Source organism: Mustela nivalis (genome assembly GCF_964662115.1).
Source record: "Mustela nivalis genome assembly, chromosome: 14".
Lineage (NCBI taxonomy): Eukaryota > Metazoa > Chordata > Mammalia > Carnivora > Mustelidae > Mustela > Mustela nivalis.
In genome coordinates, this window is record NC_139033.1 from 89,926,163 (window position 1) to 89,948,965 (window position 22,803).

The 22,803-nt window shown below is 48.1% G+C and overlaps 1 protein-coding gene across 7 annotated transcripts in view; it reads left to right on the plus strand.

The window, feature by feature from the left end:
• The window catches only part of TTC28 (tetratricopeptide repeat domain 28), a 645,085-nt gene that overhangs the window by 582,977 nt on the left and 39,305 nt on the right, over nucleotides 1–22,803 (plus strand). For all 7 annotated transcript variants that reach the window (XM_082697968.1, XM_082697969.1, XM_082697970.1 and 4 more), the window contains one exon: nucleotides 15,064–15,204. In XM_082697968.1, the coding sequence (XP_082554094.1) occupies nucleotides 15,064–15,204 (141 nt within the window). The remainder of the gene's footprint in view (nucleotides 1–15,063; nucleotides 15,205–22,803) is intronic.

Below are 22,803 nucleotides of genomic sequence, written 5' to 3' on the forward strand. Positions count from 1 at the left end.
CTGTTTCTGGCTTCAGGGTTGCAAGTCGGTCTTTGGCAAGTAGCTAGCTGGTTATCAGTGCAAAAGAAGCCAAGAGATGGGGTCTGGGGAAGGAAGGAAGGAGGAGTTAGCATAAATAAAAGCTTGCCTGCGTGGAGCTCCAATTGCAGCCGTCAGAGCAATGACGGAGAGTGTGTACTTGGGGAGATCAGGAGGCCAGACTTACAAACGAAAATCCTCTCTGGAGCCTCTTGCCAAGCCCTGTCCCTGAGAAGAGAATGAGCTCTGGCACGGCTCTGGGACTCTTGATTCATGGGCTATTTCCATCTCTCTGGGGAGAGCCGCATGTGAATAGCATTCTGGAGCTGGCTGCTGGTAATGGCACGATTTCTATTCCCCAGAGTAGGTGGGGGGCGGGGGCTGGGCTTTTCGCAGAGTCCCAGGAGCAGATGCTGGCAGCTTCCCCCAGCACCAGGGGGAAGCTGTGGCCCACCTGCTGGACTGCCCACCTCCCCTCTCAGCCCATCTCTGGGACCCATGCTGTCGTCCCGCACTCAGGCCAGCTTATACAGACTTTAACCTTCTGCCCTCATTGTTCTCTGTGACTGAGATGATCTAAACCTCAGCCATCCACCCAGCTCCACGCAGGGTGCTGGGGCTGGATCCAGCTGGGACTCTGGCGGGGGGCGGGGGTGGCGGGGAAGCACCAGGTCAGGGACCTGGAGCAAGAACAGGAGTCCAGGAGTAGAAGGGGCTAAGCCTGAGCCAGAAGCCTTAGGCCTCAAGAACCACAGGAAAGGGGAGATAGTATAGTGACCAGGCCCAGCAGACCGGACAGATAGGCAGGCCAAGGGTCCAAAGCTGGGTCAGCAGGACTGCAGTGTGAGTAGAATGGGGGGAAAGAGGTGTGGTGCCTCCCCGGCTTACCAAAGCTGGGTGGCTGACTAGGTCAGGAGCGCCCTCCTCCACTCCTCCCACCTTGCTCCTGGCTCACATCTTTCTCTCCCTCAAGGCCTTCAGGTTTCCCCCGTGCTGAACTGTGACGACGAGTTTTACCTGCAAAGCCAGCACTTCTCTCCTGTTCTGCCTCACATCGCAGCCAGCAGAATCAGGCCATGGGTCCAAGTGCTCCAAGGGTTCTTTCTGCACGACTGGCTGTGCACTCACTCAAATTCTTAATTCAGTCCGTCTCTCTTCCTCTCTCTCCCATCACCTGCTGATCGTTCATTCGGTCTCTCTCGGGTTGTACACATAGACGTACACACCGCACCATGTCATCATTGACTGTTTTGTGTTGCAGGGTTTAGTGTGCCCATTTAGCACCTTCTTGGAGCTTTTCAGGGGCAGAAGCTTGTCTTCACTCAGAATAATCCTAGCCCCAGCCAAGAGCTTGGCACACACTGGTCACACAGTGAATGTGTTTGAGGGTTCGTCCACCTGATGACCATACGGATCAATGTGTGGCACCAAAGTTTATCTTACTTTTTTGAATCCCTCTTAGGATTTGGTAATAACAGGATTTATTTTATTTTATTTAAGTTAACATACAGTATGTATCTGCCAGGATCAAAGCAGCAACAAGGAACCACACAGTAATTTGAATAGGGATAATTTAAGATAAAGAATTGTTCACTGGGGCATCTGGGTGGCTCCGTTGATTGGGCACCCAGCTCTTGGTTTTGGCTCCGGTCATCATCTCGGGGTTGTGGGATCGGCCCCGCAGTGAGCTGCACACTCAGCTCTGAGCAAGCTGGGTTTTTCTCTCCCTCCTCCTCTCCCCCTCCCCTTTGTGCTTTCTCTCTCAATGGAAGGAGGGAAGCGGGGGAAGGGAAGGAAAGAAGGAAGAATTTTTTTTAAAAATTTACTGTAACAGATATTAGAGTAAAGATGAATTGATTGGCTATTGAAAGTATTCTAAAGTACATAGGAATCATAGATGTAAGGAATAGTCACTACCCTTTGTAAAGTTTTTCCGACGAAATAAACACAACACCAGGCAAAGTGGGTGCAAGGCAAGATTTATTAAAAACGCTCTCCAGCAAAGTTTCAGGGCTCAGGAGAAGGGGAGCCAGGAAAGTTGCGCTGGGAGGAGGTGGGCACCCTCGGGCGAGGTTCCGCCACTCTGGAAAGCAGAGTGGCGGAAGTCGCGCCCAAGGCAGGGAGGAGGGGGCTTTTAAGGGGTCTCGGAGGAAGCTCAGGGGTCTTTTGGAAGTTTCCGTTATTTGGATATCCCGCCTGCTCATTGGGATCCCATTGGTCCATGGGAGCCCGGGGCGGGGGTCTCAGATTCCTGCTTGGGCCTTTGTTCTCCTGTCCGAGCTCAGGTCTTGTGGCGGGAACTTTTGCCATCTTTAGTAGCCCTTCCTGCCAGCCCAACACCCTTGAGGACTGAGAAGGATGCCCAAGGAAGAGGGTCCCCACTCCCACTGAGAGCTGAGATGAGGACGTCTCTGGAGAAGGCACTGCCATGGCTCTCTCAGTGGCAGAGAAGTTGCCGCATACCACACCCATGGAACTTGCTGAAAGTCCACCGTCAGAATTTGCAAAAACGTGCTCTGCAGGGTGCTGTGGAAAGCTTTTCCCAGGGAGATGCCCCACGCCATTACAAAAGCACCCAAGGAGTGGTTACCAGGGGACATTGATGACACAGTGGGTGCTGGCTGCCACATACTGCAGAGGAGATGCTTTGGAGAAAGACCCTTATTACGGGAGCTGGGTCATGGAGCAACCTCGGGTGGTTCCCGGGTGCTTGGGAACCTGCTTGCACAGCTGGCACCGCACACAGGAAAAGCCAGCCATGCAGAAGGAGCCCGGGCTGGGGCACACTGCGTGTGCTTCCAGAGCCTGCTGAACAAGCACACCGGAAGCAGGAAGGCAGCCCTGTTTCCTCCTGACATCTCTCCAGGGCTCCCTGCTGCCCAAGCTCCAAACTGTGCCTGCTGGCAAAAGACAAATATGTAAAGGGCCGTGTTCTAGTATTTGGAGCAGGTAACGAAGGATGAATGTGGAGCACAGAGGCAATGAATGGATGACTGGCACAAAGTAAAAGTTGTTATTTTGGTGTAAAGTCCTGTGAATTTCAGTCCATGTATGGGTTCTTGTGACTGCCTCCACCATCGGGATATGGAATGGTTGCATCATCCCAAATAACTCCATCTTTCTATAGTCCTTCTCTGTACCTCCTTCTACCCCTAACCCCGGGCAACCACCAATCATTTCTCTGTCACTCTCATCTTTTCTTCTGGAGAATGTTGTATATATAGAATCATACAGTGCATAACCTTTTAATACTGGCTTCTTTCACTCAGTCTGAAGTTCTTGATTCTTCCAAATTTTTGACTATCATATTTGCAGTTCATTCCTCTTTATTTCTGAGAATTCCATTGTACAGATGTACCAGAGTTTGCTCATCTATTCACTCACTGGAGAACCTTTAGGTTGGTTCCAGTTTGGGGCAATTATGACTAGAACTGCTTTAAACATTCATTGATACACTGCTTGAGGGTAAGTAGTGTAAAGAAATTAATTTCCTCTGGAGTGGAATTTCTGGGTCATATAGTAAATATATATTTCATGCTAGAAGAAACAACAGAGTATGTTCCAGAATGATTAAACCATTAAAAAAAAAGATTTTATTTATTTATTTGTCAGAGATCACAGGTAGGCAGAGAGGCAGGTAGAGAGAGGGGGAAGCAGGCTCCCTGCCAAGCAGAAAGCAGGATTCGGGGCGCAATCCCAGGACCCTGGGATCATAACCTGAGCTGAAGGCAGATGCTTAACAACTGAGCCCCCCAGGTGCCCCATGATTTGTTCCCCACCCAAAGTATAGGAGAGGTCTAGCTGCTCTTTGTCGGCACCTGATATCATCAGCAGTTTAAATTTGAGCCATTCACATAGATGTGTAGTGTATCTTGTGGTTTTAACTTGTATTTCTCTTATGGCTCATATTCTGAACATTTCTTCATGCACTTGTTTCTAGTATTGTGCAATTCTTATATTCTCTTTGAAGAAGCAATTGTTCAAAGTCTTTTGCCCATTTTTAAAAATTGAGTTGCATGCTTTCATATTGTTGGGTTTGAAAGGTCTTGGTATACCTTCGGGATACAAGATCTTTGACAGATACGTGGTTTGCAAATATTTTCTCTCAGTCAGGAGCTTGTCTTCTTTTCTCAACATGTCTTTTATAGAGCAAAAGTTTAATTTTTCTGACGTCTGTTTTGTCAGTTATTTCTTTATGGATCATTTTTTTATAAAATGTCTAAGAATCTGTCATTAATCTTAGGTCAATTTTTCTCCTATATCCTCTTCTGAAAGTTTTATGGTTTCACATTTTTATATTCATTTGGAGTTAATTTTTATGTAAGGTGTGACGTTTACAGGGCTTTTTTTTTTTTTTTTTTTTTTTTTTTGGTAATGTGGATACCCAGTTGTTCCCAAGCCATTTATTGAAGATTCCTCTGTTAAATTATCTCAGCACCTTTGTCAAAAGTTAATTGGCCGTATTCAGGTGGCTCTATTTGAGGGCTCCATTCTGTTTCATTGATCTATATGTCTATCCTTTTACTATTACCACACTCTTTGTTACTGTAGCTTTATAGTCAGTCTTAAAATCTGAATGTCATTCCTTCAACTAATTACACTTCTTCAAATTGTTTTACCTGCTTTGGTTCATTTGCTTTTTCATATAATTTTTCTTTTGCCTTTTCATATAAATTTTAAAATCACCCTCTCCATAGCTATAAAAATGTTTTAAGATGTTGACTGGAATGTTGTTTAACAATGTAGATCAGTTTGGGAAAAATTGCTTCTTTATTATACTGACTCTTAAAACCCAGGAACATGGAATATCTTTCCATTTACTTAGATCTTTGATTTCTTTCATCAGCATTTTGTAGTTTCAGCCTACAAATTATACACACACACACACACACACACATACATACATACACACATGTATATATGTAGTAGATTTATACCCAGGTATTTCATTTTGGGAGCCATTATAAAGGAGATAATTTTTTAAAATTTCAGTTTGGAATTGTTTGATGCTAGTATGTAAAAGTACAAACTTTTTGTGTATTGCTTTTGTATCCTGCAACCTTGTGAAATTCAACAGCTTTAGTAGTCTTTGCATTCCTTGGCATTTTCTACTAGACAATCATGTCTTCTGTATATAGCCACTTTCTCTTCTCCCTTTCCAATCCATAGATCTTTTATTTCCTCTTTTGCCTTTTTGCATTGATTAGGGCTTCCGGTACTGTGTTGAATATGAATGATGTGAGTTGACGTACTTAACCTTGTTCCTGAGGTAAGAATGACATTAGCTGCAGGCTTGTTGTAGCTGTTCTTTATCAGGTGGGTGACATTCTCTTTTATATTACTCATTTGCGAGTTTTTATCCTAAGTTGGTGTTGGATTTTGTCAGATGCTTCCCTGCATAAATTGATATAAATGTGTATCTTTTTCTTTATTCTGTTAATGTGATAGATTATATTGACTGATATTTCAAATATTGAGCAAGTCTTGTATTCCTGGAATAGCCCTACTCCCCTTCAACTATGTGTATTATTCTTTTTATATGTTGCTGAATTCTATTTGATATTCTTTATTGATTAGTTTTATGTCTGTTTTCTATTTGATCAGTGGAATATTGATCTGCAGAATTTCTTTCCTTATGTTACCTTTGTTCACTTTTGGTATCAGGGTAACACAGGCTTGCATTTGGAAAGTGTTCTTTCCTCTAGTTCATGGAAGTGATTGTGAAGAGTTAGCATTATTTCTTCTTTAAATGTTGTATAGAATTTGCCATTATAACCATCCAGACCTGGAGATGTCATTTTGGATGGTTTTGAACAATGAGTAGAATTCTTTAGTAGTTATAGGACTATTCAGGTTATCTATTTCCTTTTGAATGAGTTTTAGTAGTTTGCAGTTTCTGAGTACTTGGTCCATTTCATCTAAGGTATTGAATCCATTTGTGTTTGTAGTATTCCCTTATTACCCTTCTAATTTCTGTGGGGTCACTAATTAGGTTTCCTCTTTCATTTCTGATACTGATAATTTTTGTCTTCTCTTTTTTATTCTTCATTTGTCTGGGCAGAGGCTTATCAATTTTATTGGTTTCTTTTAAAGAGAACCAACTTTTTATTTCACTGATTTTTTTTTTTAAAGATTTGTTTTACTCTTTTCAATTTCATTGATTTCTGCTCTGTTATTTTATTTCCTCTACTTATTTTGGTTTGTTTTAATCTTTTATCCCTAGGTTCTTAAAGTACAAGTTTAGATTATTAATATCAGATCTTTTTTCTAATATAAACATTTAATGCTATAAAGTTATCTCTAAGACTTTATCTATATCCCATCTCAAATTTTATGTTGTATTTTTCAGTTTTGTTCAGTTCCAAGAATTTCTCTAATTTCCATAAAGGTTTCTTCTTTGACAACTATTTAGAAGTCTTGTTAGTTTGCAAGTTGTTGGAGATTTTCCTGGTATCTTTATTTTCTCACTTTCAAATAATCTAATTCCGTTGTAGTCAGAAGACATATTTTGTATGCTTTCAGTTATTTTAAATTTGTTAAAGTTTGTTTTATGACCCAGAGTATGTGCTATCTTGGGGAATGTTCTATATATGCAATTTACAAGAATATATATTCTGCTTTTGTTTGATATAGTGTTCTCTAAATGTCAGTTATACTCATTGGTTGATGATATTGTTCAATTCTCCTATATATTCGTTGATTTTCTGTTTACCAGTTCTTTTCATGGCTGAGAAAGGTATGTGGGAAGTCTCTGCTGATCTATCCATTTTTTTCAGTTCTGCCAGTTTTTACATCATGTATTTTGAAGCACTGTTGATAGGTGAATACACACTTAGAATCATTTTATGTCCTTGGTGAACTGGATCTTTTATCATTATGTAATGTTCCTCTTTATCCCTGATAATTTTCTTTGCTCTTCAATCTACTTTGATCTTAATATAACCATTCCAGCTTTGTTTTAAGTGGTGTTTATATGGTATATCTTTTTGTATCCTTTTACATTTAACTGATCTGTATCACTGTATTTGAAGTGAGTTTCTTATAGAAGCATTTAATTAGGTCATTTTTTTAAATTCCATTCTGTCAATCTCAATATTTAGACCATTTACATTTAATATAATTATTGATACATGTCGATTTATGTATGCCATGTTAATATTTGTTTTGTTTGTTCTTCTGATTTACATTGCTCTGTTTCCCCTTCTTTTGGGTTACTCGAACTTTGTTTTGAACTCCATTTTAATGTATCTCTTATGTCTTTGACTATATCTCTCCTTATAGCTCTTTAATGCTTGTTCCAGAGATAATATACAGACTTTTCACAGTTTGGAGTCTACTTACTATTGATATTTTATTATTTCAAATGAAATATAGAGATCTTACCACCATGGGGTAACCTTACCCTCTACCCCCATCTTGCATTTTTCTTGTATCCTCTGTCTACATACACTAAAATTCCATCAAACAGTGTTAGGAGAATAGTCTATTAAATTTACTCAGACATTTAATCTTTGTTACTTCCCTTTTTCCACTGATGTTCCTGGTTTCCTTCTGGTATCAATTCTCTTCTGTCTGAAGAAGTTCTGTTAGTAGTTTAGTGTAGGTCAGCCGTTAGTGAATTCTCTTAATGTTTTATTAGTTATATATTGCTGAATAATAAATTCCCCAAAATTTAGTGGCTTAAAACAGTAAAAATTTATTTTCCCACCATTTCTATGGGTCAGGAATCCTGGCATGGCTTATTTTGGTTCTCTGCTTCAGAGTTTTTCTTGAGGCTGCAATCAAATTGTTAGTTATGGTTGAGGTCTTGTCTAAATGCTTGACTGAAGAAGAAACCACTTCCAAGCTCAAATGATTATTGGCAGGATTTATTTCCTTTCAGCCTGTAGGATTGAGAGTCTTGGTTTCTTGCTGCCTGTTGTCCAGAGACTGCCTTGCATTACTTGCCATGTAGGCCTCCCCAACATGACTGCTTATGTCATCTAAGGTACACAAGCCAAGAAGGCAATAGAAGTTACAGTCTTATATACATAATCACAGAAGTGACATCTATTACTGTGCCATATTCTTAGAGGTAAGTCGTAGGCCCTGTCCACCCTCAGGGAAGAGATCGATTATGCAGGTGTGAACAAGAGAGTATGTTTATAACCTCTGTTTGAGAGTATGATTGCAATCTCAGGCTGCCAGTTTTCCTTCATCTGAGAACCTTTTTTTGTTTATTTTATTTTATTTATTTATTTGACACATAGGGAGCGATCACAAGTAGATAGAGTGGCAGGCAGAGAGAGTGGGGGAAGCAGGCTCCCCATTGAGCAGAGAGCCTGACTCAGGACTCCATCCCAGGACCCTGAGATCATGACCCAAGCCAAAGGCAGAGGCTTTAACCCACCGAGCCACCCAGGCACCCCCTGAGAATATGTTTATTTTACCATCATTTATGAAGGATATTTTCACTGAACTGGAATTCTAGGTTGATCATTTTTTTTTTCTGCCAACACTTTAAAAATATATTTCCATTTCCTTCTGTTATCTGTGGTCTTTGATGAGGAATCCTTAGTTATTTGAATCATTATTTTCCCTATACATAATACATCTTTTGTCTCTGGTTGTTTTTAAGATTTTTTTCTTTATCTTTAGTTTTTTGCTATTTGAATATGATGCATTTGTTCATGGATTTCCTTGGGCTTATTCTGTTTGTGGTTCACTTAGCTTCTTGATCTGGACATTTATGTCTGACACCAAATTTGGCAAATTTTCATTCATTATTCCCTCAATTTTGTTCTGCTCTACACTCTTCCTTCTCTCATTCTTGGGCTCTGAATACATGGATGTTAGGTCTTTTGTTCCCTCCGGTTTGTTAATTTACTGGAAAAAAAAATCCTGTTTTTCTTGTTAATTGGATCGGATAATCTCTATTGCTCTTCTGTCTTTAGATACATTGATTTTCTTTTGTCATCTGCATTCTGCTAGTGAGTCCATACACATAGTTTTTATTTCAGTTGTTTTCAGTTTCAAATTTTCAGCTGAATCAAATTTTAATTCCAAAATTCATTTGCTCCTCCGTAATATCTTATGATCTTTGCTGAGATCTGCTTTCTTTCCATCTTTTTGAGAGTCTTTGCCCTTACTTTTAGCATTTTAAAATAGCCGCTTTAAGGACTTTGTCAGAGAATTCCAACATTTGTGTCATCTTAGCATAATTCCAGAAGGCATCTGGTGATTGCCTTTTCCCATGCAAGTTGAGAATTTCCTAGGGTTGTTGTTGTTTTGTGTTTTGTTTTGTTTTGTTTTTTGCATACTGAGTAATTTGGGATTATATCCTGACGTTTTGAATTATGTTATTATGTTAAACTCAGGGTCTTGTTTGACTCTTTTGGAGGACATTGATGTTTTGGTTGAGGTGGGCAGTTGACCTAGTTAGGTCATAAGCTCTGACCAGACTTCATTGTAAGTTCCATTTTCTAAGGTCTTGCCATGTTAAGTTAAGTCCATCCCACAGGTGCATTACTCATTGGGTGTTCAGGAGCTGGGTCATCTTGTATTTAGCTTCTCATAGGCTTTAGGGTCAGATCTACACATATGTAGCTTAGGGGTGAATCCAGGAATTCATGCACAACTTTATGTGCTCCATTTTCTGAACTACTCCCTCTCTGCGTTCTCACCAGTATTTTTCAATTCCCCAGTGCTCTTTTTGGTCCTCTCACCAAAAAGCTGGGGATTTATTTACACCATCTCCCCACCCACTTGCTGCACCTTCCCTGCAGTGACTCGCCCATCACGGACCAAGGGACATGGGGTGAAAGGAAGAAAAAAAGCAAAGGTTGAGTGGTGGAGTTACATCTCCTCTGATTAGACCCAGACTTTCCTTACCTTCAGAGTTTAGACTCCTTCTGACCCTCTCTGTTGCTGTCACTGCCACTACCAACTCAGGATTGTTTGTGGCCTAGAAGATGAGAACAGTGATGAGAGAATAAGAGAGATGGGGGCTTTTCTGTCTTCTCTCTGAGTAAGAAATACAGAGCTCCTCCTGGAGCTTTGTCTGTTTGTGCTGATGCCCATTTCTGCATTTTGGGCTGCATGGAGACCTAAGGGATTCCAGAGGGGGGAAAACATGAAGCTCACTACTGATTTGGTGGCACTTCAAATTCTGGTCTCTTTCCCCAGTTTGCCTGATTTTATTTACTCTTCGCATTCCTCACATAGCGGCTCCATGCAGTCCATCCCCATCCAGGGTTTAGAGATCCAGCGAGCAGAAAGGATGGGGTGGAATGTGCCTACTCCATTTTACCTGGAACCAGAACCCAGTATAACAAGCTATTCATAAGCAATACTTGGTAACATTTGTTGAGTGAACAAATGAATGAGACATCAAACAGTTGGTCTTGACCTCTCCACTGAGCCCCAGACCTGGATGTCTGTAGTCTCTAGGCCTTCGGGAAGTCAGTGTCTACATAACTGAGTCACCATCTGGATGCCTGGCATTGCCAACGGAACTTCTTGTCTGCATGCTCGGCACGTCCAAACTGAACCCATTCCTCTTCCACCTAAGACCACCTTCTACTCTCCATTTCTCCCTTTGCCACCAGTTGCCCATCTGCCATATTTTAACTGCTCCTGTCCCTTCAGTGAGTTTCCCAGGCAAATTTCTTTTCCTGGTGTATTTCTTCTGCCAGTTCCCACTTTTCCACTCTCAGCCTTGCCAGCCTTGTTCATATGTCTAGACTAATAGGATAGTTGGCCCACCCCGAGGACAAGCCGGAACCGTGTTGTTGATAACAGAGAACAAGAAGCGGGGAGAAATGGTGCTTGGGTGGTTCAGTTAAATGTCTGCCTTCAGCTCTGGTCATGATCCCATGATCCTGAGATCGAGCCCTACCTTAGTCTTCCTGATCAACAGGGAGCCTGCTTCTCCCTCCCCCTTTGCTTCTCCCCGCCGCCGCTGCATTTATGCTCTCTCTCTCTCCCTCAAATAAATAAATCTTAAAAAAAAAAAAAATGGGGAGGAATTCAGAAAGTTGGGTTATGCCCAGCTAGTCTGTCTGTAGGGGAGATAGGGAATGGAGGCTTAGAGCAGAGGAGGGAGCCACTGTCAAGATTTGTGAGCCTAGGGGTTTGTGGAAGACTTGCCTCACCTGGCATGTTGAGGCTCAAGCACATTCATGTATTAGCACGATGGTAACTACCAAAAATGGGGCTTCTGGTTGGTGTAGGGGCTGATCAGGCTTCAGGGAGCTTTACTCTGGGCCCTCAGGGCTGTTTCTGAGCAGGTGCTGGTAATAGCCACCCAGCCATCCCACATTCTCCTCTCTGGACCAGTTGACTACCTGCCAAAAGCAGCCCTGAGCCTGTCATCCCATGTTCAGAGATCTGGGCTGACAGTTCTCAACCGCCTTCCAAGTTCGAAGCTTTCCACCATTATTCCTCCTCCCTCCCACTCACACACCCTCTACTCCAGCTCAACCGGGCTATTCCCTTGGCCCCAAAGGGCCCCCACACTGTCTTCTCTCCACGCCTTTGTTCATCCCATTCCCTCTGCCTGGAAGCACCCTCCCCCCAAGCCTTACCTATCAAAGTTGTATTCTTCAAGATACCTCTGAGATGCAGCAAGTTCCGGGAAAGCCTTTATACCCTTTATACCCTATAACCCTATCTTGGTTATAGGCTGCTACCCTCCTTGTACTACTCCTTAATCCATCTTGGCCAGTAACCACTAGTCATACTCGCTTGTAAGTGCCTTGAAGGCAGGTGTAATGTGACCCTCCTCTGTTTAGGCTCGGCAATCCTGGCACATAGGGCCTGCTCCAACTCATTGTTGAGTCAAGGCGGGTGGAATCAGACTAGGTAATGTGCCATCTCTAGAAAGTCTCTCAAAGACATGGTGGGGGTTGGTGATCGTGATACAAAGGCCCTCTTGGGATCCCTGCTGTAGAGATGAGGCTTGTTTTGGTAAATGGAAGATTCCTTTGTCTGCGACATCTCCTGTTTGCTTTTCCCTTCAGTGTTAGTACTCTGAAGGGTCAGCAAATAGGAAACAACCCCATTAGGCATGAGATTCTGAGGGCTCTGTCTGCGGCTGACAGCAAGAGTGGGACTGCAAGATAATAGAGGCTGATACCAGTTCCAGCCAATTCTTCTCCCCTTTGCCAAGCACGGAATGACAAGCAGACTGCTCAGCTCCAAGCCGGCAGTCGCATTCAGATGATGAATGTGTCCCTGGACAGGGGAGCTTGTTGAGTGATATTTACCAGGGTCTCTGTGAAGGGCCCTTAGCCCCCAAGGGAGCATTTCAAACCTTCAGCTGCTCGCCTGTTCAGCTGCTGCCATGGGGCCGAGAGAGGAATTAAACCCCATCCCCTGCTTTCTGGCAGGATGGAAGCCATGGTGATTTGTTGAGGTGCTCTGCTGTTTCCTGGTTTCTCTTGCTTTCTGTATTCACCCCTCCCCCCACCTCGTCAAACCCCAGCTGGGAGAGACTTGGAAGTGTGAGAAGCCTAGAGCCTTGGGGTTGGTGGGGAGAGGATGGGTGGGGAGGTCAGTGCCAGAGACCTGCGTTCAGGCCTAGCTTTACCTCTTGGTGCCCTTTGGCCACATTCCTTGCTTCTCTAAACCTTAGTCTCCTCAGAAGATGGAGACAGTAAGAGCTACACACAGACAATAAAATAAAAATACTTTGCATACTATAAAATGCTCTCCAGCTCAAGTCATTCATTCATTCACCAGTTTCTTGTGGCATACTTACTCTCCATGCTAGGCGCTGAGGTGGCTTTGAAGTGCTCTTCTGGCCGTAGGAACAGTCAGACTGCTGGGAAGAAAAGCAGACTAATGGCTTTACCAACGCTTAGCGGGGTTCTGGGGTGAAGGTGTATAACTGGCCCCGAAATCAGACCTCTGGGCTCTCTTTGAAGACTGCACCACTTCTGACACCTTTAGGGCTTCAGCTCTTGGCAAACTTTCCCAGTGACTGGGCCTTTGCATGACCTTCTGTGAAGAACATGGCTGAATCAGGGCTCTGGTGCCTACTTGGCCGGTGTGTTAGTCTAGGTTCTCCAGAGACATAGAATCAATGGGACACCTGCGTGTGTGCACACACACACTTGCACACTCATGCACACACACACAGGGTTATTATGAGGAATTGGCTCACATGGTTACGAAGGCTGAAAAGTCCCAAGATCTGCAGTTGGAGAGCGAGGGACCCAGGAGGGCCAATGGTGTAAGTTCCAGGCTGCGTTCAAGTCTGAAGGTGGGAGAAGACCCATATCCTAGCTTGAAGACAGTCCGGTAGAGGTGGAATTCTCTCTTACTCAGCCTTTTTGTTCTGTTCAGGCCCTCAGTGGACTGGACAGGGCCCACTCACATGGGGGAGGGCAGTTTGCTTTCCTCAGTCTTCAGACTCCGATGTTAATCTCATCCAGCAACACCCTCCAGTACACAGAATAACATTTGACTAAATGGCTGGTCACCCAGGGGACCCAGTCAAGCCGGCCCGTCACACAGAGCATTCAGGTTTTTCATGCAGCTCCTCACACTGTTTATCACTTGGCTCCGTAACAGTCTAGCGAGGGGCTTAGTACCCTTCTGGTTGTGACCTTCTGATGTTCCAGGTTCGCCAGCCTGTCTGTTTGAAGCAGGTCATGTTCACGTGAAAGCCACCTCTTGGTACACAGAACCCGTCCCTCTTGGTGATGGCAAGTCCATCCCTCTCCAGATCCCACTTCCTCAGCATTGAGAGGTTTGCGTGTAGAGTCTGTCTTCTTCCCCCAGGGCCCTGGCGCCCTCCACTCTTCCACACTGGCTCTCAGTCAGCAGTGAGGACTGAGAGCTGGCTGTGGCCTGGATGTCACTCAGCATTTCCACAAAGTCTGAGCGTAACCATCCTGCTGGAGGACGGCAGGGCCCAGCGTGGGGCCCTGCTTGTGCCAGCCTCAGGCATGATGAGGTGTGGGAACAACTGGAAGGAGGGCGGCCACAGGTGGGCAGCACCCTCCCCCCAACACTTCGCCACCACAGGGGGCCGGTTGGAGCACAAGTGCTTGGCTTTGACAGTTAACAAGCCTTTTGTCATTTTAATCATGCTGATGAATCAAAGCACCCTGGGTATTTCCATTTATTTAAAACCCATTGTAGATGTTCTTTCTGTTGCAGTCTGTCATAGGGGAAGTATGAATTTATTAATCTGAAAATTGTGGCATCCTCCTCGCGAGCTTGGAAAGTGGGCTCCCATCAGCAGGGCTTCTCCAGCCCACATTTCAAACAGCGCTCTCTCTGCCTGGCATTGTTGCTACTTGTATGCATATCTGTCCCCTTGTGTGGAAATTGCCTTTTAGGGGCACCTGGATGGCTCAGTGGGTTAAGCCTCTGCCTTCCGCTCAGATCATGATCTCAGGGTCCTGGGATGGAGCCCAGCATTGGCCTCTCTGCCCAGCAGGGAGCCTGCTTCCTCCTCTCCTCTGCCCACTTCTCTGCCTGCTTGTGATTTCTCTCTGTCAAATAAATAAAATCTTTAAAAAAAGAAAGAAAGAAAGAAATTGCCTTTTAGGCCAGGTATTCCTGAGGCCCCTTTGAGCCAGACCTTGAGCCTGGCCTGTGCTAGGGGCTTAGTTACTCTTTCTGAAATGGGCCAGACTGGAATGTGTGCTGGGAAGAGTACACTCTGCCACGTTTGCCGGAGTTCTGATCTGGGAAGATCATGCAGTTAGCCCACCACGCTGCTTGTTCAGCACCCAGCTGTTGAGCACCTACTGTGTGTCTTTATGTGAGATGCTGGGGTGTAAGTCTGGCTCAGGCACTGCTCCGGCTGTAGGGGCTTCACAGCCAAGTGGGGGCGACCACCAGAACAGCCAACCAGAGTGCATCTCCTCAAGCACTAGATGGAGGAGGGAGGAGACTGCAGGCCAGGGCACCAGGTCACAGGGGTCTCAGGGAGGCCTCAGTAGCGGGGGTTTGCAGGGTGGTGGGGGCAGGGATAACCCGTGACCTCAGGGCAGACTCCGGGGCTGAGCGCTTCCTCTCTCCCGCTGGCTTACGCTGCAGTTCTCCTTGCAGGCCTTGTGCCAGCAGTGAGACGGAGAGCGAAGCTGGAGACATCATGGACCAGCAGTTCGAAGAGATGAACAACAAGCTCAACTCCGTTACCGACCCGACCGGCTTTCTGCGGATGGTTCGCCGGAACAACCTCTTCAACAGGTGCGTGCCGGCTTGGTCTCAGCTTGGTCTCCTGTCCCGGCGGTGGGATACTGGCTTCCGGCGGCTCCTGCTCCTCCAGCCATCTGGGCTGCCAGCCATGAATTGGCAGGAGTGAGTGTGATGTGTCCATAGCCCCACCCTCCCAGGGGCCTCAGGGCCTCGGCGCAACGGCAGCACCTCTGGGTCGAGTGGGAAAAGAATGACAGGTTTGATGTGACCATCCGTGTTCATCCGAGGTGGGAGATCCAGGGGCCGGCTGGCTGCCTCTTCACAGAGCCCAAGGGCCGCCTTTCCGAACAGCAGGCAGAAGCCAGGCAGAGCGGTTGCACCTCTCCTTTGCCAGCTTCGGTCAGTGACGTGTGGGCCAAACACCCGAGACTGAGGGAGGTCAGGGAGAGTAGGGGTGCTGGCCTTCCTGGAGGGAGGACATGTCCAGACCCAAGCCCACCCATCCTCCCTGAGACCTGGGGTGGGTCGTATGACTTGACCAAATAAGCCTGCATGGCTTTAAGATGAGTCAGAATTGAAATTGCCAACCAGCACAGCCCTATATCCTTTTATCAGGGTGATAGCTGAGCGGTGTCCAGATAAAGGGGGGCAGGCTGTTGGGGCTGAGGGGCAGCTATCCCGCTTTCATTTGGTTGCCTGGCCACAACCCGGGAGTCACATTTAGAACTTACCAGAAAGACATCCCAGATTCTCAGGTCCCTGACACAGCCTTGACTTTGAAGGACAGCATGTGAAGCCTGGAACACAGAAGGGAAGTGACTGTGCTCTGGGCGGAGGCAGCCTCTGCCTGGCAGCCCTGCTTTGTGGGGCAGAGGGAGCCCCGTCTGCTCCCACCGCAGGCCCGTTTCCTCTCGTTATTGTGCTGTCGGGGTGACAAATGTGTGTTTACTTTCCCAGGGCTGAGCTGAGTGAGATGGGAGCCAGGGGCCAGGGATGGGGTTGGCAGCGTGGTTGGAGGAGACTGCGACTTCAAGCTGCTTCACCTCCAGGTCCTCCTTTGTCCCTCCCACTTCACGCATGTCCTGCACGGCTGTTAGTTTCATTGAGGGGACATGACTAGTGGGACAAGCCCGCACCTTGTATCGTCCTCCTCTGCCAGCATCCAGGCCTGTTGAGCAGGTGACTCTTGATTGCTGGGAGATGCCAGCATGGCTGGGAACCGCAGTGCAAAGGCTCAGATTATGATCTTGCTGCCTTCCTGCTGTGTGAACACTGTCCATCTCTTTCCTCATTGCTAAAATGGGGACATGCTTCTACCTCGCAGTTTTCCCTTAACGTAGGGATTAAAGGAGCTTAAGTATAAATAATACACTGGCAGGCTTCCTGATGCATAGAAGACACTCATATCTGGTGGCTTTCTACTGTTTTTTTGTTTGTTTGTTTAAAGATTTTATTTATTTATTTGACAGAGAGCGATCACAAGTAGGCAAAGAGGCAGGCAGAGAGAGAGATTGGAGGAAACAGGCTCCCTGCTGAGCAGAGAGCCCGATGCGGGACTCGATCCCAGGATCCTAAGATCATGACCTGAGCCGAAGGCAGCGGCTTAACCCTCTGAGCCACCCAGGTGCCTGGCTTTCTACTGTTTTGAGTAAAGTGGGAAGGACAGTGCCACGGTGGAATTCTTCAGATACCGTGGGTGGGTAAACTGCAGATGGGGTGAAATTTGTATGCAGCAGGTGGTCGCCCCTAGAATGGGGACTCACCTGCTTTTCTTCGGACCCCACCTCCTGCCTTACCTATGAGATAAAGCCAAAGACAGGCCATGAGGCCTCCATGGCCCGTCCGATCACAGGCCTGCCAGAAGCCAGTCAAGACCTTTCAGGGCTTTGGGCATACGGTAAGAAAGGGGTCAAAGCAGGACTGTCTGAGACCCTAGCTCATCATCCCAGCGTGGTAACGGCTGTGGATTTTGGGTCATGTAACTGCTCATTTTGGAAAAATGGTTTTCGTCCTTCACCTCTGCTCTGACGTAGGTCTGATTGATGAAGTTCTAGAACCTAGGTGAGGTTTGGTGGGCTGAGGTCCGGAGCCGATGACCAAGAAAGAATTCTTGAGACATCTTTGGTGCAAAATGGTGGTTTATTAAAGCACGGGACAGGCAGGAAGAGCTGCTGCCCCGGGTTGTGAGGGATGGCAGGTTATGTACCCTGCTGTTGGGGGAAGGTGAGGGGAAGGGAGGTTTCAGTGGAGTTTTCATATGCTAAAGAGGGCCTACAAGGTGCCAGGATGTTCCAGGCCTGCCGGAGGCCTTGCCCTTGCTGCTGGATCAATGTTGTCTTTAGACCAGCCATTAACATTAAGATCTTTGGGAGACTTTTTGGTGGGGTCTCACAATCCTGCTATCAATCGTCTTTGTTAGTGAGATTTAGAACATTTGTAAGCCAAGGGAGACTCCGGTCTAGCAGGATTGTGAGCTCTGCAAGTTAACTATTTGCTTATTGTTCATGGCAGTCGGGGCTGCCTGAGGGATGCTACACATATGGAGGGGTGCGGATGAAGGGGGGGTGCAAGGCGCCAGCTTTTGCTTTGTCCTCAGCCAGCCTCCTGCTCCCTCATCATGATGAGCACAATACCATGGATTAATTTGTGGGTTCATTTAAACAGTGCAATCTCAGGTGAGGACTGGGCCAGCCTCGGGGCTGGGTGGGGAGCCTGGGCCTCACTGCTGTCTGCTCTGCAATTAGCTCCCTTAGCCACATCAACAGACACTTCTAATCTTCACCTTTTAGGGGCTTCTGAGGGCAGACTGTATGAGGGCAACAACCTGTGTTTCTTCAATTTCAACACAGTTGAGGCATAAGGCCTCAGACAGTTTGCCATGCCAAGGGCTCTCGGCTGCTTCCTGATGAACCCAGGAAGGAGGTTCTGGTTTCCATCCAAGGGGAGTAGTGTTATAGAAGGGACCACAGAGGCAAAGGTATCTCTGTCAACCAGCACAGTGCAGGCTTTTACGAACTTCCAGTCTGGCCCTGCACCTCACAGCCGAAGGGCACACGCACGCTAGGGGCTGGGGACCCAGGCAGGAGCAGGGGCCAGCACTGACTTCAGGCCATGCCTGCCAGTGCCCCGCCGGCAGGTGCCTTCCTGTGTCCCCACACCTTGAGGGTTGCCAAATGCCCAGTCCTGCCCTGCCCTGCCCTGGGGTCCCAGGCCTCCCTCTCTGACCCTTCCTTGTCCAGCGATCTCCTTGAGGAGGTGAGCTGCTTTGTCGTTGAATGGCAATGGCTAAGAAGGGGCTTGTGTTCGGATTCCTGCTGGCGACTAAGGGCTTGAAGACACTGGTCCCTCAGAGCCTTCGGAGGGAAGTGGTGGCAGCCGTGTGTGTGTGTGTGTGTGTGTGTGTGTGTGTGTGTCTGTCTAGGGCCTTGTGTGCCAGAGCAGCAGCAGCAGCTCCCCTCCCCGAGGCTGCCCAGCAGGGTGATCCCTGGGGTCCTTGGCCTTGTGGTTCCGGGCAGTTTTCCAGGGTGGTCTGGGGAGGAGGCTGCCGCAGCTGGTGCACATGGAGTCAGACTCAGCATTAGAGCCTTCTCTCTTGCCACCCCTGGCCTTGTTGTCTGTTGTGTCTTTGATTCGAGGTCTGCACAACCACTGATTTTCTTTTTGCCAGTGTGCGGTGGTGGAAACCACACTTACATGAGTGCGGGGCAGTCAGGAGTCTTTCCTTGTTTAGCCCCCTGGCCCCGGGGCGGGCCCACTCAGCATAGCGGCAGCCCTGAGGGGCCCCCTGGCCTGCATCCCTCAGAATGCTTCCGAGTTACCAGTTACGCAGACTGCTGGAGGGCCCACGCCCATGTAGGGGTGGGGGAGATGGGGTCTGCGCCTGCGCATGGCTGAGCCTGTGAAAGTCAGGTCACAGTTGCTACTGGGGATTGGAGAACGGGACGGCTTTGGACTGCACCCCAGATTCAGGGTCTCAGGGTGGTGCCATGGCCTTGACGGTGCACCCATCCGGCATCAGGGCCAAGATCCCAGAGAAATATTCAGATCTCTGTTGCTACCGCTGGCTCAGTACACACGCTAGGTCTGGATTTTTCCAAATTTATGGCAGTGTGTGACATGGTGTGCAGGGGGAAGCCTTCCCTGGTGCCCAGAAATGAGTGGCTAGAGCCTACACAGAGGACAACCAAGTGTTCTAGAGGTGCCACAAGGGGCCAGGGCCCTCCCTCGGGTCTCTGCCACCTTTAGCTAGCATCCCAGCCATGCACCAGCCCCCTCTAAAAGGAGACTGGTTGGTGAATTGGTAAATGAGATTTTGGGGCCTGGTGGGAGTCCTCCAAGAGAATCCCCCACAAAAGCTGAGTTCCTGCAGGAAGGGAGGAGAGGTATTGCCATCCCGTGGAAAGCAGGCTCCTGTGACTGTGGGCTTGGTAGAGGAGAGCCTAAAGGACAACCTAAGTGACAGCGGGCAGGCCACGGTGTGGCTGTTGTGGCTTCAGCATGGCCCTTTCCAGAATGGTGCATCCCGTGGGCTCAGCCACTTGCTGCTTCCCACTGAAGGGGCTGCTTCCCAGGCAGAGGACCTCAGCAAGGAGAATTATTGGATGTGCAGGATGTGGCAGGACTGGGAGGCTGCCCTCTAGATCGGGTCACCCCATGTTGGGGATGGCAGGGGGAAGCTCCTGAAGAACCCTCAGAAGTGCTTGCTCATGTGTCCCTCCAGGGGACCATGTGGAGGGGCATCAGCAGCACCTGATTCCCCGATCCCACCCCTACCTGCCCTACCCTGGAGAGTCAGACCTAGGCAGTGGGGAGGGAGGAATGTTCCCTGCCCTGCAAATCCATGAGCCAAAGCCTGGCCTGTGGGGGAGGTGGGACGAGATGAGGGGGGCACTGCAGAGCAGACTGGGGCCCACTTCTCCCAGATTCCTGAAGGCACAGGGAAGAATAGTGACTGCAGAGAAATAAAGCTGACCCCATAAGGTCAGCCCCATCAGTCTGCTGGAAACCATGCAGACCTGTAACTGTCTCTGCATTTGTGTCACGCATGTGTCTACATGGACACATGGTTGCAGTTCTTTATAAACATCCGAATTGCCCCTGCCTCCAGCGCCGCCCCAGAGCAGGCTGCAGGAATGCCGCACACTCCTGCACAATGGGGCTCTGGCTATGCCTGCGTTCCGTACAGCTAGGCATTTTTCCCTGGAGTGGCACATAGTTGGTGGAGAGCCTTGGGCTCTGGGGCCAGGCAGACCTGGACTTGGGACCTTTCATTAGTTGGGTGACCTTGAGCCTTTTATTTTTTCATCTGGAAAATGGAGTAGTAATGGGAATTATGAGGATGATATCCATGTGGTGACAGATAAACAGTGTAGTAAGCAGTTTCTCTCTCTCCCCACCTGGTCTGAGGTTTCTTTCCTTCCCTTTCTTTCCCTTTCCTTTCCTTTCCTTTTCTTTTCTTTCCTTTTCTTAGATTTATTTACTTACCTGAGAGCAAGAGAGTGTGTGTGAAAGCAGAGGGAGAGGCAAAGGAAGAATCCTCTGGCAGGGTTCCCACTCAGCAGGAGCCCAGTGAAGGGCTTGATCCCAGGACCCTGAGATCATGACCTGAGCTGAAATCAAGTTGGAGACTCAACCCACTAAGCCATCCAGGCACCCCTAGGTCTGAAGTTTCTGTGGCACCAAAGGTCCTTTGGTGGGGGGCGGGGGGAGGTGGTGCAGGAATCAGCTTGCTGCTCCAGAACCTGATGATAAGATAGTTCAGTGCTTCCTCCCCTAACAGCCTCTCTCAGGCCACCGAATACCAGAAAGACTTAGAATCAACGCAGAACAGTAACCCAGCTAAATGTCTGTTATGGCCATAGCTCAGCTTCTGACTGGTATCCTACCAGCCCTGTCCTCAGCTCTTTGGTGGTGGCCCTGTGGCTCTGGGCCAGGACTCTGTCTTGCTCTCCTGCTGGAGCCAACAAGAAGGCTGAGCATTCTCCCCAGTCCTGACCTGCATCCCTGCAACGGTGGTAATTCTGAGCAGGGGTCTTCCTGCCAACAGCTGTTCCTTCCATAGGTGGGTCCGTCCCCAGGCCTCAGGCAGGAGCCCCTGTCCTGGCATCCAGCTGATCAGTAGGCACACGGACCAGCCCTCCTCAGGACCCCTGCTGCCTAGTGCACCACCTCTAGGTATCTGCCAGCTTCCTGCTCATGGGACACCCCTACCCCCTACCCCCACCCCCATCTGTGTTTCTCTGGGGGCAAATGAGGTACAGGTGTGATGTTAGGAATGCTCTATCAGAAGTCACTTGAAAGGTGACTACATGGCCTCAGCCCTGACCCAGACTTACTGACTCAGTCTGCCTTCTATATAGAAGTGCTGCTCAACCTTTGCCCAAGGCCCACACCCTGTACAGCTCCTGAAGGGTGCTGAGCCTGGCCTGCCACCCTGCCCCTGGGGCGCCTCCTGCATTCTGCTAACTCTAGGTCACCTCCCCACAGAGACCTGCCAGGTGAACCCTGTAACATTTCATTTTTGGTCTCCAACTCTCTGTCTATTCCCGCTGCCACGACCTTTCCTGGAGATTCACTGTCCCCCTGACATGGCCATTTAATGCAATCCTAGGAGCACACTTGCCAGGTCACTGATGCTCAGCAAATTTTCTGGCCCGAGTCTCCCACCTTGTCAGCAAAGATCTGGGCTTGGTTTCCCACAGGCTGAGCCTCCATTGGTCACACTGCTGTCTTCACCACTCACCGGGCCTGCAGGCCGCTCGTCTTCACCTCCTGCCCTGGTTGGAGTGCAGTTCTGATCAATCACCTTCCCACTTGAGGTCCCAGGGGCCCCAAGGTAAAGTGGCAGAGCTTGGTGTTTGAGTTCCCACGGCCTGGCTCCGCCACTCTTTCCACTTCCCACTGCATTCTTGCTTATGCTCTGTCCTCACCTGAAGGGACCCTGGACCTGCCCTTTCCCTCCTCAAGGCCTTGGCTTGGGCATGGGACACAGCCAGGGAGGGCTTTCCCCTGGGGTCCTTCTCCAGAAGACCCTTTCACAAATCCATCTTGGTTTGCCCTCACTGGGAATACTTTCCTCCTTCTCTGAAATTCCAGGGCACTCTTACCTGTCAAGAAGGAAGCCATGGAAGCCATGCATCCTAATTACGTGTATCCGTGCCCTGTCCTGTCCCAGGCTGTGCCCTCCTCTGAGGCCGGATCACATCTGATGTCTCTCTGTGTCCCCCAGGGCACCTTGCCACCTGCCTTGTGTTGAGTGGGTGCAGGTACTTGTTTGTTCATTAGGGGAAGGGGGGGGTGGGTAGAAAGGAAGGAAGAAAGGGAAGGAGGAAGGAAAGAAAGGAAGGAAAGGCCGCTGGCTGGGACTGAGACAGACAGGAATAGCCATGGCACTGATGATGATGATGGTGGTGGTGGATGTCTGTTATTTACTGAGAACCCCGCACCGTGCTAAGTGCTTTCCCCGCATTATCTTAGCCAACCCCTACAACAGCCGTGAGGGGAACAATCGCAACCCTTTCTTAAGGATGAGGGTCCTGAGACTCATTGCCCAGGGTCACACAGCTCGTCAGTGACAGAGCCGGCTTTACGGTCCAGGTCTGTCAGTCTTCAAAGACAGTGCTCTGGCCCCCAAATTCCTACCTGTCTAGC